This window comes from Nicotiana attenuata, unplaced genomic scaffold (genome assembly GCF_001879085.1).
Source record: "Nicotiana attenuata strain UT unplaced genomic scaffold, NIATTr2, whole genome shotgun sequence".
Taxonomy (NCBI): Eukaryota; Viridiplantae; Streptophyta; class Magnoliopsida; order Solanales; family Solanaceae; genus Nicotiana; species Nicotiana attenuata.
In genome coordinates this window covers 108,175-121,086 of record NW_017671380.1, presented here as the reverse complement: position 1 = coordinate 121,086, position 12,912 = coordinate 108,175, and the positions used below count along the sequence as shown (strand labels likewise).

The following is a 12,912-nucleotide window of genomic DNA, read 5'->3' as shown; positions in this document are numbered from 1 at the left end:
GGCAAAATATAAAATTAAAATTGATCGACTGAAATTAATTGTGTTTGCTAGCACAAAGTGTGTAATATATATATATATATATACGACTATTTGTTGGAGCGGTTAAAAGTATATATTACTCTTTGGGTGATTTGTACAAATAAGATATTTCGGTGTCACTATTGATTTTTGACCGCGCTTATCGCATGGACAGAACTTAAAGTTTAATAAGTATGCTATGGCCAGCACTTTTGACTATTGAACTTAAAGGTTTAACGATGGAGCAAGCTGGAGTTAAACAATAGTTAATGTTATCCATTTCCAAGGTCATTGATATAACTTCCTAATTTAAGGCCCTCTATATTTGGTTCAGCCCAAGCAACATACAACTTCTACAACTTTATAGTTTCTATTTTCTACCCCAGAAGACTTGCAAATTACGTACCTTCCTCCTGAAGAAATTGTAAATTGTTCCTTTTCGTACATTCATCATTCCGTATTTCATCTGAGATTGTCAAATGCAGTCATGCAGTAATCCAAAGGTCAGTTCTTGCTATTCATTTTTCTCTTTCTGTTACTTTTACTTTTTTGCTGGAAATTTGAATTACTCAGAGGTGAATTTGCAAATAAGATGTAAATAAAATTACTTCACCTGATCTGTTGATTTTTATCCAATTACTAAAAAGGTCTTCGAATTAGCTTAAATTTTATTGATCTTCTTTTTTTGTATAGTTCTGGATCTCTGAATTTGAGGGATCTGGACTTTGAAACTTCTTTTGAGCATATCTAAGATAACTGCGTATCATTCAAGATTTTCTTTTTCTATTATGTTTTAATGTTGATGATAAAGTTATACTGAATATTGTGATTAAAATTTAGGTTATCCCGTTTTCTTAAGTTTTTCCGTTTGATTCTATTCTAAATACAAGTTATATTGATATGCTAGAGATTTTACAATATCTAAATTTCCTGTACCTTAATTCCACCCAAAATAATTGAGCTGTCAGTGTAAAGATAAGTGTGAGATTTAGACAACTCGTAGTGTTAGAGAATGCCTCGTCTTAAAGCTACTACATTATTTACTATTGAGCATTGGAGAGAAATGAGTTTGAAAAGGGATGGATCAATATTAAGGATACATAGGGCCAATCCAACTAGTTTAGGATTGGCGCTTATTTGATTGATTGATATAATTTGATATCTGCAATGAACTTTACTCTTCTTTACCGAGGAAGGGGATGCAAAGTGCTTCTGGTATTTCTAGTTACAATTTTTTTCGAGTTCTCGATTGCCAGAAGAAAAAGAATTATATTTCTTTAGTCTTAACATACTCCTAATATTCTTTGGATCTAATAAGATGATTGGTTTCGGCTCGTGCAAAAGATTGAGCAATTTACTGATATTGATTAGCTTGTGGATCTTTGATTTATAGGGCACAAGAACAAACATGGATGGATTGTATTCTGAGTCGGAGAATTTTGTTCAGACAGAAACTACGCTGGATAATGACCAGTCGGTGGAGGTTGAGGACAGTGGGTCGGGGGGAAATAGTGAATCGGATCCAGATGTATCACCATTAATTCCTGGGCTTCCTGATGACATTGCGCTTTTCTGCTTGGCAAGGGTTCCTAGAAGGTATCATGCGCTTCTCAAATGTGTGTCAAGAAAATGGAGAAATTTGGTTTGTGGTGAAGAGTGGTACTCCTACAGAAAGAAACATCATCTCCAGGAGAGTTGGATTTATGCCTTAGGTAGAGACAAGTCTGAACAGCTGTGCTGTTATGTATTGGATCCGACTCGCTTAAAAAGGGGATGGAAGCCCATTCTAGGACTTCCGCATCGCTGCATAAGGAGAAAAGGTGTGGGGTTTGAAGTGTTAGGGAAGAAACTATTCCTATTCGGTGGATGTGGCTGGATTGAAGATGCTACAAATGAAGTCTATTGCTATGATGCTGCCATGAATACGTGGAATCAAGCTGCTTCATTGGTGGTTCCAAGGTATTTGTATTTATCCTTCTTGTTTTGCTTGGGAGTATTTCGAGTTTTGTAGTGTCAACCTGAGAACACTATTATTGTCTTTATCTGCCAGGGATCTTTAATCTTTACAGGAATCAGATTTGCTTTGGCACTTATAGGTTAGGCCTTGGAAGACCTTAGAGCAGGCATTTCCGTGCCATAAGAAATTCATGTGGCTCGTTTGCTAATTCTGGTTTTACATCTGTGATTATTGTTTCCTCCGATGCAGGGGTCTGTCTCTTTTGATGCATTTATATTGTTCTATATGTTTTCATGGTTATTGCCAAGTAGCCTCACCCTTATCGTACTGATAACAATAAGAATCTACCATTCAAGCATTTTTCATATTTGTTGTATTCATTCAAGTTAGCCTTCTGGCATTTCATCACTGTTTGGCTAAATATGTCAGAGCTCATCTGATTCTGTTATTTTCAGGTGCTACTGTGTGTCTGAAGTGTTCAATGAAAAAATCTTTGCAATTGGGGGCATAGGGCCAAATTCCAATAATTTACCTTCCTGGGAGACTTACAACCCGGAAACAATGAGTTGGACTTTGCGTGAAAATTCCAACATTTTTCCTGATATTGAAGATTCCATAGTCTTGGATGGGAAAATTTACATCCGCGGTGTTTCTTCACCTCTAACACCTGCAGTGCCTGCATTTTTCTTTGAACCTTCTAGCACCACATGGCAGCCGGCAGCTTTTGACTTAGCGTCAGGTTGGCATGGTCCAGCAGTCGTTGTAGGCGGGATGCTTTACGTGTTAGATCAGTCTTCAGGTACCAGGTTGATGATGTGGCAAAAGGATATAAGGCAGTGGGTGGCAGTGGGGAGATTGTCGCCCCTATTGACGAAGCCTCCCTGTCGGCTGGTGGCTGTTGGGAATGATATCTTTATTATTGGTAAGGGGCTTAGCACTGTGGTATTTAATGTTGAAAATGCAAGGAACATGGATGGGGTGTTGATGAGCACTTCCATTCCCAAGTCAATATCTGATGATGATGTAATAAGCTGTAAAGCAATCACAATTTAAGTTCAGGAATATTAAATTGTAACAGCTTGCTGTGACTTGTTATGTTCTTGGCTTAATCGATTTAATAATGGATTTAATATATTGTACAAATTTTGTCAGGTCGACTAGTATCTCTTCATACAATACTTGACACTGAATTTCCATTAAAGCATTTAAGATTTGGTGTGGAATTATCTTCATTGTGATCATACTTGCTGTCACGACCCAAAATCCACTAAGGGTCGTGGTGGCGCCGGATACCTCTGTCAGGCCAGCCAACTAGATTATCAATTAATTCCTCTTTTAATACTTTTGAAAATCTAAGGTTTTTCTTTCCATTTTCATAAATGAAAGTTCACTACTTGAATTCAAATTTAAATAATAACAATTAGTACAAATCCGTTGAAACCCATCCCAGAAACCCGGTGTCACAAGTACATGAGCAACTATCGATATGGAAAGTAAAATACAACATCTGTCCGAAATACAGTGGACGGGGAATAAATAATAAAATGCTGAAAGGAACTACACTGGCTGCGGGTCGTCTCGAACAATGCAGCTCACCTAGTCCCAGAGTCGTCCGTGTTGCTACACCCAATAGGCTGCTAGAGGTATATATACCTGTGCAACAAAAATGCACAGAAGTGTAGTATGAGTACGTAATCAACGTGTACTGAGTGAGTATCCCGCCTAATCCCGAAGGGGTAGAGACGAGATGGCCAACTCCGACACTCACTAGAGGTCAATTAGCAATGTTCTATAAGTGCGAGGAAAATCATGGATTTGTATAGAAGTTTTGATTGTGAAGCCAGAAAAACAGGTAAACACCTTCAACAATAAATCCAGGGCTTCTAAAGTTTGTTCTTTATTATCATATCAGTTTATATCAAGCCACGTAGGACCAATTCCACATTTACAATTTCAAGTAACAGATAAACACGCGCAAATCATGCCGAGGTCGACGGCCCGCTCCAACGGAAATGTAAATTGTGCACTGCCGAGGGTCGAGCGGCACGAACCATAGATGCATCTATTCTCACTGAGGCGTTCGACCCGTTCCATAAATAAACACAGATCCTGCTCGCGAATCATCCATGCGACGCAGGCACACATAAAATACATGCTCAATCAGTCAAATAAGAACTTATCGGGGGAATATTTATTCAAATAAAACCAATTCTCCTTTAACAATTTAAGAAAATGAAGTTTAATCCTTTTAGAAATTTACTTACTAATTTGATGTAAGTTAAACAATTCGAGCTACCAATGGGTTCACAATTAATCCACGTGCAACATGCTTTTGGGTCCTAACTACCCGGACAATAGCATAATAGTAGCTACGCACGGACTCTCGTCACCTCGTGCGTACGTAGCCCCCACAAATAGGAGCACATAATCAATTACTTCACCTATGGGGTAAATTCCCCCTCACAAGATTAGAAAGGAGACTCACCTCGCTCCGAAGACTCAAAACCGGCATTCTACATTCTTCCAAGGACTCCAATTGATTCACCACGCTCCAAGACTAGCCAATGGTTACGCAAATCCATTAATATATGCTCAAATATTCATTACAACTAATTTATATCAATTTCTAACCCCGATTGGAAAGTTGACCAAGACGCCCTCGGGCCCACGTGCCCGGAATCCAAAACTTTTCGAAGATAAAGTTTACCCATAACCTTAGGAACTCGAATATATAATTTTCTCTTAATTCCATACTCAAAATCGTAATCAAAATCCAAGATTTCTAATTTCCTAGGTTTTCAACCAAAACCCCAAATTTACACTAATCTTCATACTTAAATCCATACATAATTGATATATTCAACACAAAAGTGATGGGGATAACTTACCTTGACATTGACGACGAAAATCCTTTCATTGAAGCTCTCCAAAATCGCCCCAAGCCATGAGAAATATGAGAGAAATGGCCAATCCCCGACTTTAAATTAACCTTCTGCCTTCAGGGATTTTCGCTTCTGCGGAAATAATCCCGCTTCCGCGGTCCCGCTTTTGCGGAAAATATTCCGCTTCTGCGCTCCCTGGGCTCAAGCCCATTTTCGCTTCTGCGATGAGCCAACAGCTTCTGCGGTTCCGCATCAGCGGATCAAGGGCCGCTTCTGCGGTCCTGGCTACCCTCGCCCGCTTCTGCGGCTTCTTCCTCGCTTCTGCGGGCTGCTTCTGCGGTCCCATTTCCGCAGAAGCGGAAGTACCAGATACCAGCTGCCTCAGCACTTCTTCAAACTCCGGATTCGATCCGTTAGCCACCCGGAATCCACCCGAGGCCCCCGGGACCCCAACCAATCATACCAACCAGTCCCAAACACAATACGGACTTGCTCGAGGCCTCAAATCATAACAAACAACGCTAAAACCATGAATTACACCCCGATTCAAGCTTTATAAACTTTGAACTTTCCAACTTCTATTTCCGATGTTTAAACCTATCAAATCACGTCCGATTGACCTCAAATTTTGCACACTAATCATATTTGACATTACGGACCTACTCCAACTTTCGGAATTGGATTCCAACCCCGATATCAAAAAGTCAACCTCCGATCAAACTTCCCAAAAACCTTCAAATTTCTATCTTTAGCCAAATGGCCTCAAAATGACCTACGGACCTCCGAATTCACTTCCGATCGCGCCCCCAACTCCAGAATCACCATACGAAAATACTCCCAATCTCGGAATTCCAAACGGATATCGATAACTCTGAAATGCACTTCGAACCAAACTTATGAAATTCCTTCTAAAATGCTAACTTCCACAATAGGCGCCAAAACGCTCCCGGGTTATCCAAAACCCGTACCGGGCATACGCCCAAGTCCGAAATCATCATACGAACCTGCTGGAACCTTCAGATCCTGATTCCGAGGTTGTTTACTCAAAATTCCAATCTTAGTTCATTCTCCCAACTTTAAGCTTCCGAAATAAGAATTCTCTTCCCAAATCAACTCTGGACTTCCCGAAATTCAATTCCGACCACGCGTACAAGTCATAATACCTGAAATGAAGTTGTTCATGGCCTCCGATTGCTGAACGGAGCGCTAGTACTCAAAACTACCGGTCGGGTCGTTACACTTGCTTATCTAAAATGGTTTAGCAATTGACTGAAAGAATCTAGCAGATGACATGTTCACTAAGCACCATTTGGCATGGTTAACGTGAGAAGAAGATAGATATCAAGGGCTCTCTTTAGGGTGGCACTTGCGAGCATCATAGAACAAAAAAACGAAGGAAAAGAATAGCGTGAATGCAATATATTGCCATTTGATGCCAAAATAAGTTGTCAAAAGTGGAATATATGACTCGGATAGCCAAAAAACAAACCAAACACTTCATCCTTTTCAACAACTACACAATCAGTTTATGCTCATGTCAGCTTCACAAAGTTTTATACTGTTACGCCGAATGCAGATCTTGAAAATCTTCTAGATTGTGAGCTAATATCATAACCTCAAGCAGATTTAGCTAGCAGAGGCTCGTCAGCTACTCCTTTTCCTTTTAAAGGTAGGATGTATGACTCCGTTGCATGATTGTAGTTTATCAATCCTTGCCATACAATCCTTCATCCTATTTAATGCAACGGGTATAGCGGAAGCACTCTCCAAATTCTTCTTTTTAAGGAGCTGTATTTTCTCAGCTTCTTTCCGCTCCTCTCCAGCTAACATGGCAATATTAGTTGGTCCTCCAACATCTGTAAAGAGACCAGGATAACAATTACAAACAAAACAAAGAGTTACTGAAAATAATCAGTGAGCTTTTAACTTAGGTAGACAATCTTTAGACTGTCATATTAAAACTTTATACAGAAAAGGTGATGCTCCTAATAATGTCAATATTAAACCCTAATGAGAAGATTTGACTAGGGTGCATTTAGCACTCATCACACTATGTGTATATTTCAAGCCTTGTAATTCTCAAACATAGGATGGACATGACCATACCAAACTGGAAATAATACTATAATACTACCCCTTGCGCTCAATACCTTTTTCTGTGAGTGGCCGAGAAATGTAACAATTTATTTGGGACAGTAGGTGGAACCAGACTGTTTCATTTTTGACCTAAATCATTTTTTTTATAAGGTAAATCATTATTGCCACAGTAAATGCCGTTTTTGATGTTTTTCATTAGTCTCAAAAAGTTACCACTTACATAGGTTTTTCTAGTTGGCTTTGAACAATCAATAATACAATTATGAACATGGAAGAACTTGCTATGTGAAAGAAGTGAACAACCTAAGAGAGATATCGAGCAACCATTCATTATTCCTCAAGGTGCAGTCCACAGGGCTTTGGGTCACAATATGTGGGTTAATGGCATGTCACTTCGAGCCCTGCCATGGATAAAAACCTGATATTTAAGTGGATAAGTGTAGAGGGGCTGAGCCATTCACGATCGAGTTTTCAACCGTGTAAGTAGTTCGCCCTCGGGGATTCCTCAGTTATCCAAAAAACAGTGGGATAATCATGGTACCATCTGCACAATGATTCAACAAGTTGGAGAAAAAACAGATGGTAAGTTTCAAAACAATGATGTTAATCCAAGATTCCTCGCCAACTATATTTTCCTCCAATCCAGTGTGGCTAATTCATACAGTGATTTACTACATTCCTGAAGATCAAAGCTTTAACCAACCCACTTTCCAGGTTAACTATTCTTATAATGGGTACATGCTAACTGAAGAGTTTAACTATAAGAGAGCTTTTCATTTAAAAAGAAGTATAAGGAGACAATTTTGTATACAAACAGAGCCACCTGATCCTCTTTCAAAATCATTCATGATGCCATTCTCCCCAATGCGCTTTGAAATTTTTTGGACGAGAGGTTTTGGCTTTCACCATAAACATAGAACTTGAAGAAAACGTGTTGCTCAATTGATTGGTATTGCATGTATAGATCATTTTGTTCCATTACACCTTATTTTTCACCTGGTTTCCTAGGATTCCACAAGATTGTAGGTCTTTCGAGACATGTGACTTCACATCTACCTCGTCTGCTTTTAATACCTTCACTCATCATAATTCCACTAATATTATATTCCATCGAATTTACATCTAATCAAACACCACAAAATGACTTGAAGTCACAAAAAATGGTGTTCTTAGCTATTACTATCAAACAACTCTGCTACAATCCCAAACTGATTAGGGTTCATGCCGCTCTTTCCAGCTTAATAAATCAACCAAAATTTGGGCCTCTATTCAGCTGCTTTTATTCTACACTAACATTGTGCCAGAAAAAGCAGAATGAGCTTATAAGTTACAACATATATTCAACAGTTTCACCTCCAGATAAAGAACACTAAAATAAATTGAGTATCACAATTTTACTACTAGTAGTTCTAGAACGTTACTGAGCAAAATATATATAATTAAAACATTATGCATCTGTAATTTCACAATAAATGAGAAAACCAAGAAACGTACCGGAGCTGCAGGGATCACTAGAGGGCCCAGATTGAATACGGATCCGTTGTCAAAACGGGTCCCCAACACGGGTCTTTGAGCCGCAAAAATGGAAGAGATATCAGTTTCAAGCTGAGCAAGAATTATGCCTCGGTACTCCGCTATTCTCTCAGCCTTTTGCTTAACTTCTTCCTCCAGTAATTCTGCTTCTTCCACCAGTAATTCTGCTTCTTCCACCAGTGTTCCTGCTTCTTCCACCAGTGTTCCTGCTTCTTCCAGTTCGGTTATGTCATCATTTTGCGCCACAGTTTGCTGCTGAGCTTGATCCAACAACCAACATTGTAGAGCGGGGATTGGTCGAGTTTGAAATGAATTTTGAGGACCCCTCTTTAATTGGTACTCCTTCTCCTTTCCTTTCTATTTCTGTAACTTGATTGGTTACATTACACGAATGCAACAAACACTTTTCAATCTTAGAGGCCGTTTGGATTAGCTGATTTGAAGTAATGCTGAAAAGTACTGCTGAAACTGATTTAATAAATAAGTAGTTACGTGTTTGGATATAAGTGCTAAAATTGATAATAAATTGCTACAGTATTTGATTAAAAAGTGCTGATAAGCTCTTTTTCTGTTAAAATGACTTAAATAACCTTAGAACTGTTTACACTTATAATGGCGTAATTTCTTCAAAATTTTAGATTCCAGATCGATTCAAATACAAAATATCCTATTTGTCATTTTATTTTAAATACAACTGTGCTTAGATAAGATAATGTTTAGATAAATATAATTTATTTTATAATAAGCATATAATAATAAGTTATAATAATTAATAATTTGACAAAAAAATTTCAATAAAAAATAAACCTAAATAGGACAAAATATTGAAGAGAAACAAACACGGTCTTCGTCACCACAACACTTAAAAAGCAATACACCAAAAATTTAATATGTCCTCATTTATTACATACAATTCAAAGATTAATACACAATCACATAGATACAAAAATGGAAAAGAATAGAGAATTTGCTTATCTTATATAGTCAATGAGAATTGCAGAGGGGGTGGGGGGTGGGGGGGTGTTAGGTTGAAAAAATACCTGCAGTGAGTAATCGATGTAGGATTTTTGATCTAAAAAGGAATATTTTAAGGATAAAATAGTAAAAATCTTGGTCAAACTTAAAGTGCTTATAAGCTAAAAATTCATAAGTTGTGGGTGACCATCTTATGGCTTTTGGCTTATTTTTGACTTATAAACACCTGGCTTATAAGTACTTTTAACTTTACCAAACGCGTAGACAAACCGAAAAGTGCTTATAAGCTAGTTTGACTGGCTTATAAGCTTAGCCAAACACCCTCTTAGATTAACATTCCAAAAAAACTTTTGAAATCTTGTGTATCATTAAAAGATAAAATGAACGTATTATAAAAATAATTATTTTTTAAAACACATCAAAATTATAAGTAAGACACACAAATTAACCGAGATAATATAACTTTTTTTAGTTTTTGCAATTATAGTCCTAAGGCATTTCAAAATTTTAACCGAAATGGTCCCTAAGTATGAATAGAAGTTCTACTTCACCCTTCCTCAATGTCAAATTAATTGAGAATTTGAGATGACTTTTGCTCTCGGTTATAATTGGGATTAAATAAGCTTCCACCTTTTGCAAAACAGCTCATCTATGGACTTATTCATGGATGAACCTTTATTTTTTCAACTTAATTCCTAATTATGTTGATTAGCCTTTGGGACTGGCACGTGTCCCCTAAGTGGCAAATTTAATTCACCTTTTTTAAAGTGGTGAAAAGGGAGAGGTACACAGGTATTGAACGATTAGTTTTGGATAACAACAAGATTAGCTAATCCTTGTGTCACACCTCTTTTCCGAAGATAAAAGAGTTTTTTCAATTGAAGTGACATTATTTGAAATGGATTATTTATTTTAATTAGAGTCACCACTTAGAATAATTATCAAGGTGTCCCAAGTCACCGGTTTTCCTTAGGAGATAGGGAGTTTTTCCAATTAAAGTGACATTAATCGAAATGGGATTATTTATTTAATTTCAGAGCCCCCACTAGGAATAATTTATGGTGTCCAAGTCACCGATTTACTTTAAATCCCAAATCGAGGAAATTTGGCTCTTATTTATGGTCCGCGAACACAAAAGACCGGGTAAGTAATTCTGTTAACCCGGGAGAAGGTGTGAAGCACTCCCGAGTTTTATGGTTTTAGCACGATCGCTCAACTATTAAAATTGGCCTAATTATCTGGTTCAATACATATTTAAAACCTATTGTGCATGGCCGCTTTTATACGGCTTTTAATTATTTTATGGAATTCATTTGAACAAGTCGCGATGTCGCGTACTCGTTTTGTCTTTGTAAATATTGCAAATAGCGTCACGCGAATCGAACTCGCGATCTACAACATGTTGATTTTTATTATTATTTGAAGTTATGGTCGAATCACGTGAAACGCACACTCGAATTGGGATGTATGTACCATGACTATGTCACGGGAACCGTACCCATAGTCACAATGATTTATTATATGTTCAATAACGATTATTTCCTAAGGTTTGAGATTGTGGATGGGTCCAGTCCTAATTGTCATAAGAGGAAAGACATCCGGGCCTTTTATTCAGGCCCAAGGCCCAAGCAACATCCAAATGAGTTCTGTTGGGCCATTCATTTAGAATGGCCCAAACGAATTGGCCTGGGCTCCGTTATGACAAGGACTTTTCAACATCCCATTTTTTAATTTGAACTCAACACTCATAGACTGATTTTAAGAGTAAAATCCAGTAGGATCCATACACAACTAAATTCAACTGTGCATAAAAATTGCGCTAACCTTTCTTCAAAAACACAATTAAAAATGATTCATAAAGCAAATCTCACATAGATCTTTATACGCCGTGTCCAGATTATGCTTTTTTTAGGATCAGAATTAGCTTTAAAGTGATTAAATTCAACTAATCTAGCATTCATAGGTCTGTCATTATCACAACCAAGCAAACTAACATACTGATTCAACCCAACGGGAATTTGCATTAACTTTCATTCCATAAACCCAAATACTACAAGCTTAGGAATATATGTGTACCTGTTTGAAGAAAAAACAAAAAGCAAACTGGACCGAAAGCCAAATAAATGGGAGATGCTTCGAGTTGGAGCCCAACTTCAGCGAAAATCAGCAGCTTAGACTTCGAACAACACTAAAAGGCAGAACAACAGCAGAAGAAATGGACCAAAATAAAGGTCTGAATTCAGCCACTAAACGGCCAATTCAACAGCAGAAATCAACACACAGCTTCAACTTCGAATTCAAAAACTTCTTGGGAGCCCAGAAAACTACTAAGACAGCTTAGCAGAAATCAGAATGAATTCTTCGAACCCCTTTTTTTCTTTTTTCTTTTCTTCAGATCCGGAATTTTTAATTCAAATTTCCATCCCCTTTCTCTAAGTTTCTAAATGTGTGTTAGTGTTTGACTGAAAATTATGAATACTTTCCAAGTAAATCAATCGAAATAATTCAAAGGGCAAATCATAGCTAATCATAATTAATCACTGAATTAGAAGACCAACTTGAGACATTGAAATAATCAATTATGGAACAATATAAACGGGGTTTTATTCATCAAGGTGACTTGACCCGCCTCTCCTTGAAGAGGTTCAGGATCTTACATTGATCTTGTTTCTTGCTCCACTTATGGAGTATATCTTTCTATTTTTGGAGTATTCAGAGTTGTGTAGAAGAAGAAGCCCCCCATGGGAGGTTCTCTCCCTTGGTATTTATAGCCTCAGGTCTTTTTCATCTGGTCACGAATGGGCCCTCCGTTTTCGTTGTTGAGACGTCCCTCGTTCGTTTTAAGGTACAGCTGTCATAAGTCAAGAGTCAGCGACGTTGACCATCTACTACAAAGTGGTCGTGATGGGGTTGACCCCCTGGTCGAAAAATGGCCGAATATCTGTCAATACAGAAACAACAATCTTTTCTTAATCTCTTTAAGTTCAACAATAAGTTCTTGTTATTCTCTCTCTTAGTCATGCTTATAATGTTAAAGGTCCTGCAAGCCGTAACCCGAAAAGATTGTGTCTTTTTTTTTTTTTGAATTTCAGTTCGTTGAAGACTTGAAGTTCTAGTTTCCAGTAGAATATTTTGGAGTCATGGTAATAGTTGGAACCTATTTAAATCGAGAGTGAATGTGATTATGATTGGATAATCTGTCTAGTGTCCACTGTTTTGCTTATTGATGCCATTTTCATTGTCTATGTGATTTAGCCGATAAATCGCAATCGGATACTGATTCGCCCGATATCTTATCGGTTAGCTAGTCATTATTATATTTACAAGTCGATAATCGGTAAGCCGAATTATTAAGTATAAATATCCGTCCGATAAATAGTCCTAGTGGAGAGCAGTTATATTTTTATTTATTCTATATTTTTGGTAAGTTTTTAATAATTATTCGTATGG

General features: G+C 37.6%; 2 protein-coding genes across 2 annotated transcripts in view; one reads left to right on the top strand and one right to left on the bottom strand.

Annotated features, from left to right (window-relative positions):
* The first annotated feature begins 280 nt into the window (after positions 1-280).
* Positions 281-3,138, top strand: LOC109207940 (F-box/kelch-repeat protein SKIP4). Its single transcript, XM_019370938.1, has 3 exons — positions 281-521; positions 1,412-1,977; positions 2,431-3,138. Exons 1-3 carry the CDS (start codon positions 498-500, stop codon positions 3,026-3,028), a joined length of 1,188 nt encoding a protein of 395 aa, XP_019226483.1. The 5' UTR covers positions 281-497; the 3' UTR covers positions 3,029-3,138.
* A 3,112-nt stretch (positions 3,139-6,250) lies between these two features.
* Positions 6,251-12,912, bottom strand: part of LOC109207931 — a 7,341-nt gene continuing 679 nt past the window's right edge. The window contains exons 2-6 of the mRNA XM_019370928.1: positions 8,449-8,844; positions 7,617-7,633; positions 7,431-7,498; positions 7,258-7,290; positions 6,251-6,713 (exon numbers count right to left, since the gene is read on the bottom strand). Coding sequence (XP_019226473.1) covers positions 6,502-6,713; positions 7,258-7,290; positions 7,431-7,498; positions 7,617-7,633; positions 8,449-8,844 — 726 coding nt within the window. The 3' untranslated portion in view covers positions 6,251-6,501. The remainder of the gene's footprint in view (positions 6,714-7,257; positions 7,291-7,430; positions 7,499-7,616; positions 7,634-8,448; positions 8,845-12,912) is intronic.

Coding starts and splice junctions, on each gene's coding strand:
- LOC109207940 (XM_019370938.1), top strand. CDS start 498: ATGCAGTCATGCAGTAATCCAAAG. Junction 522..1,411: donor AGTCATGCAGTAATCCAAAG/GTCAGTTCTTGC, acceptor TTTGATTTATAG/GGCACAAGAACAAACATGGA. Junction 1,978..2,430: donor GCTTCATTGGTGGTTCCAAG/GTATTTGTATTT, acceptor TGTTATTTTCAG/GTGCTACTGTGTGTCTGAAG.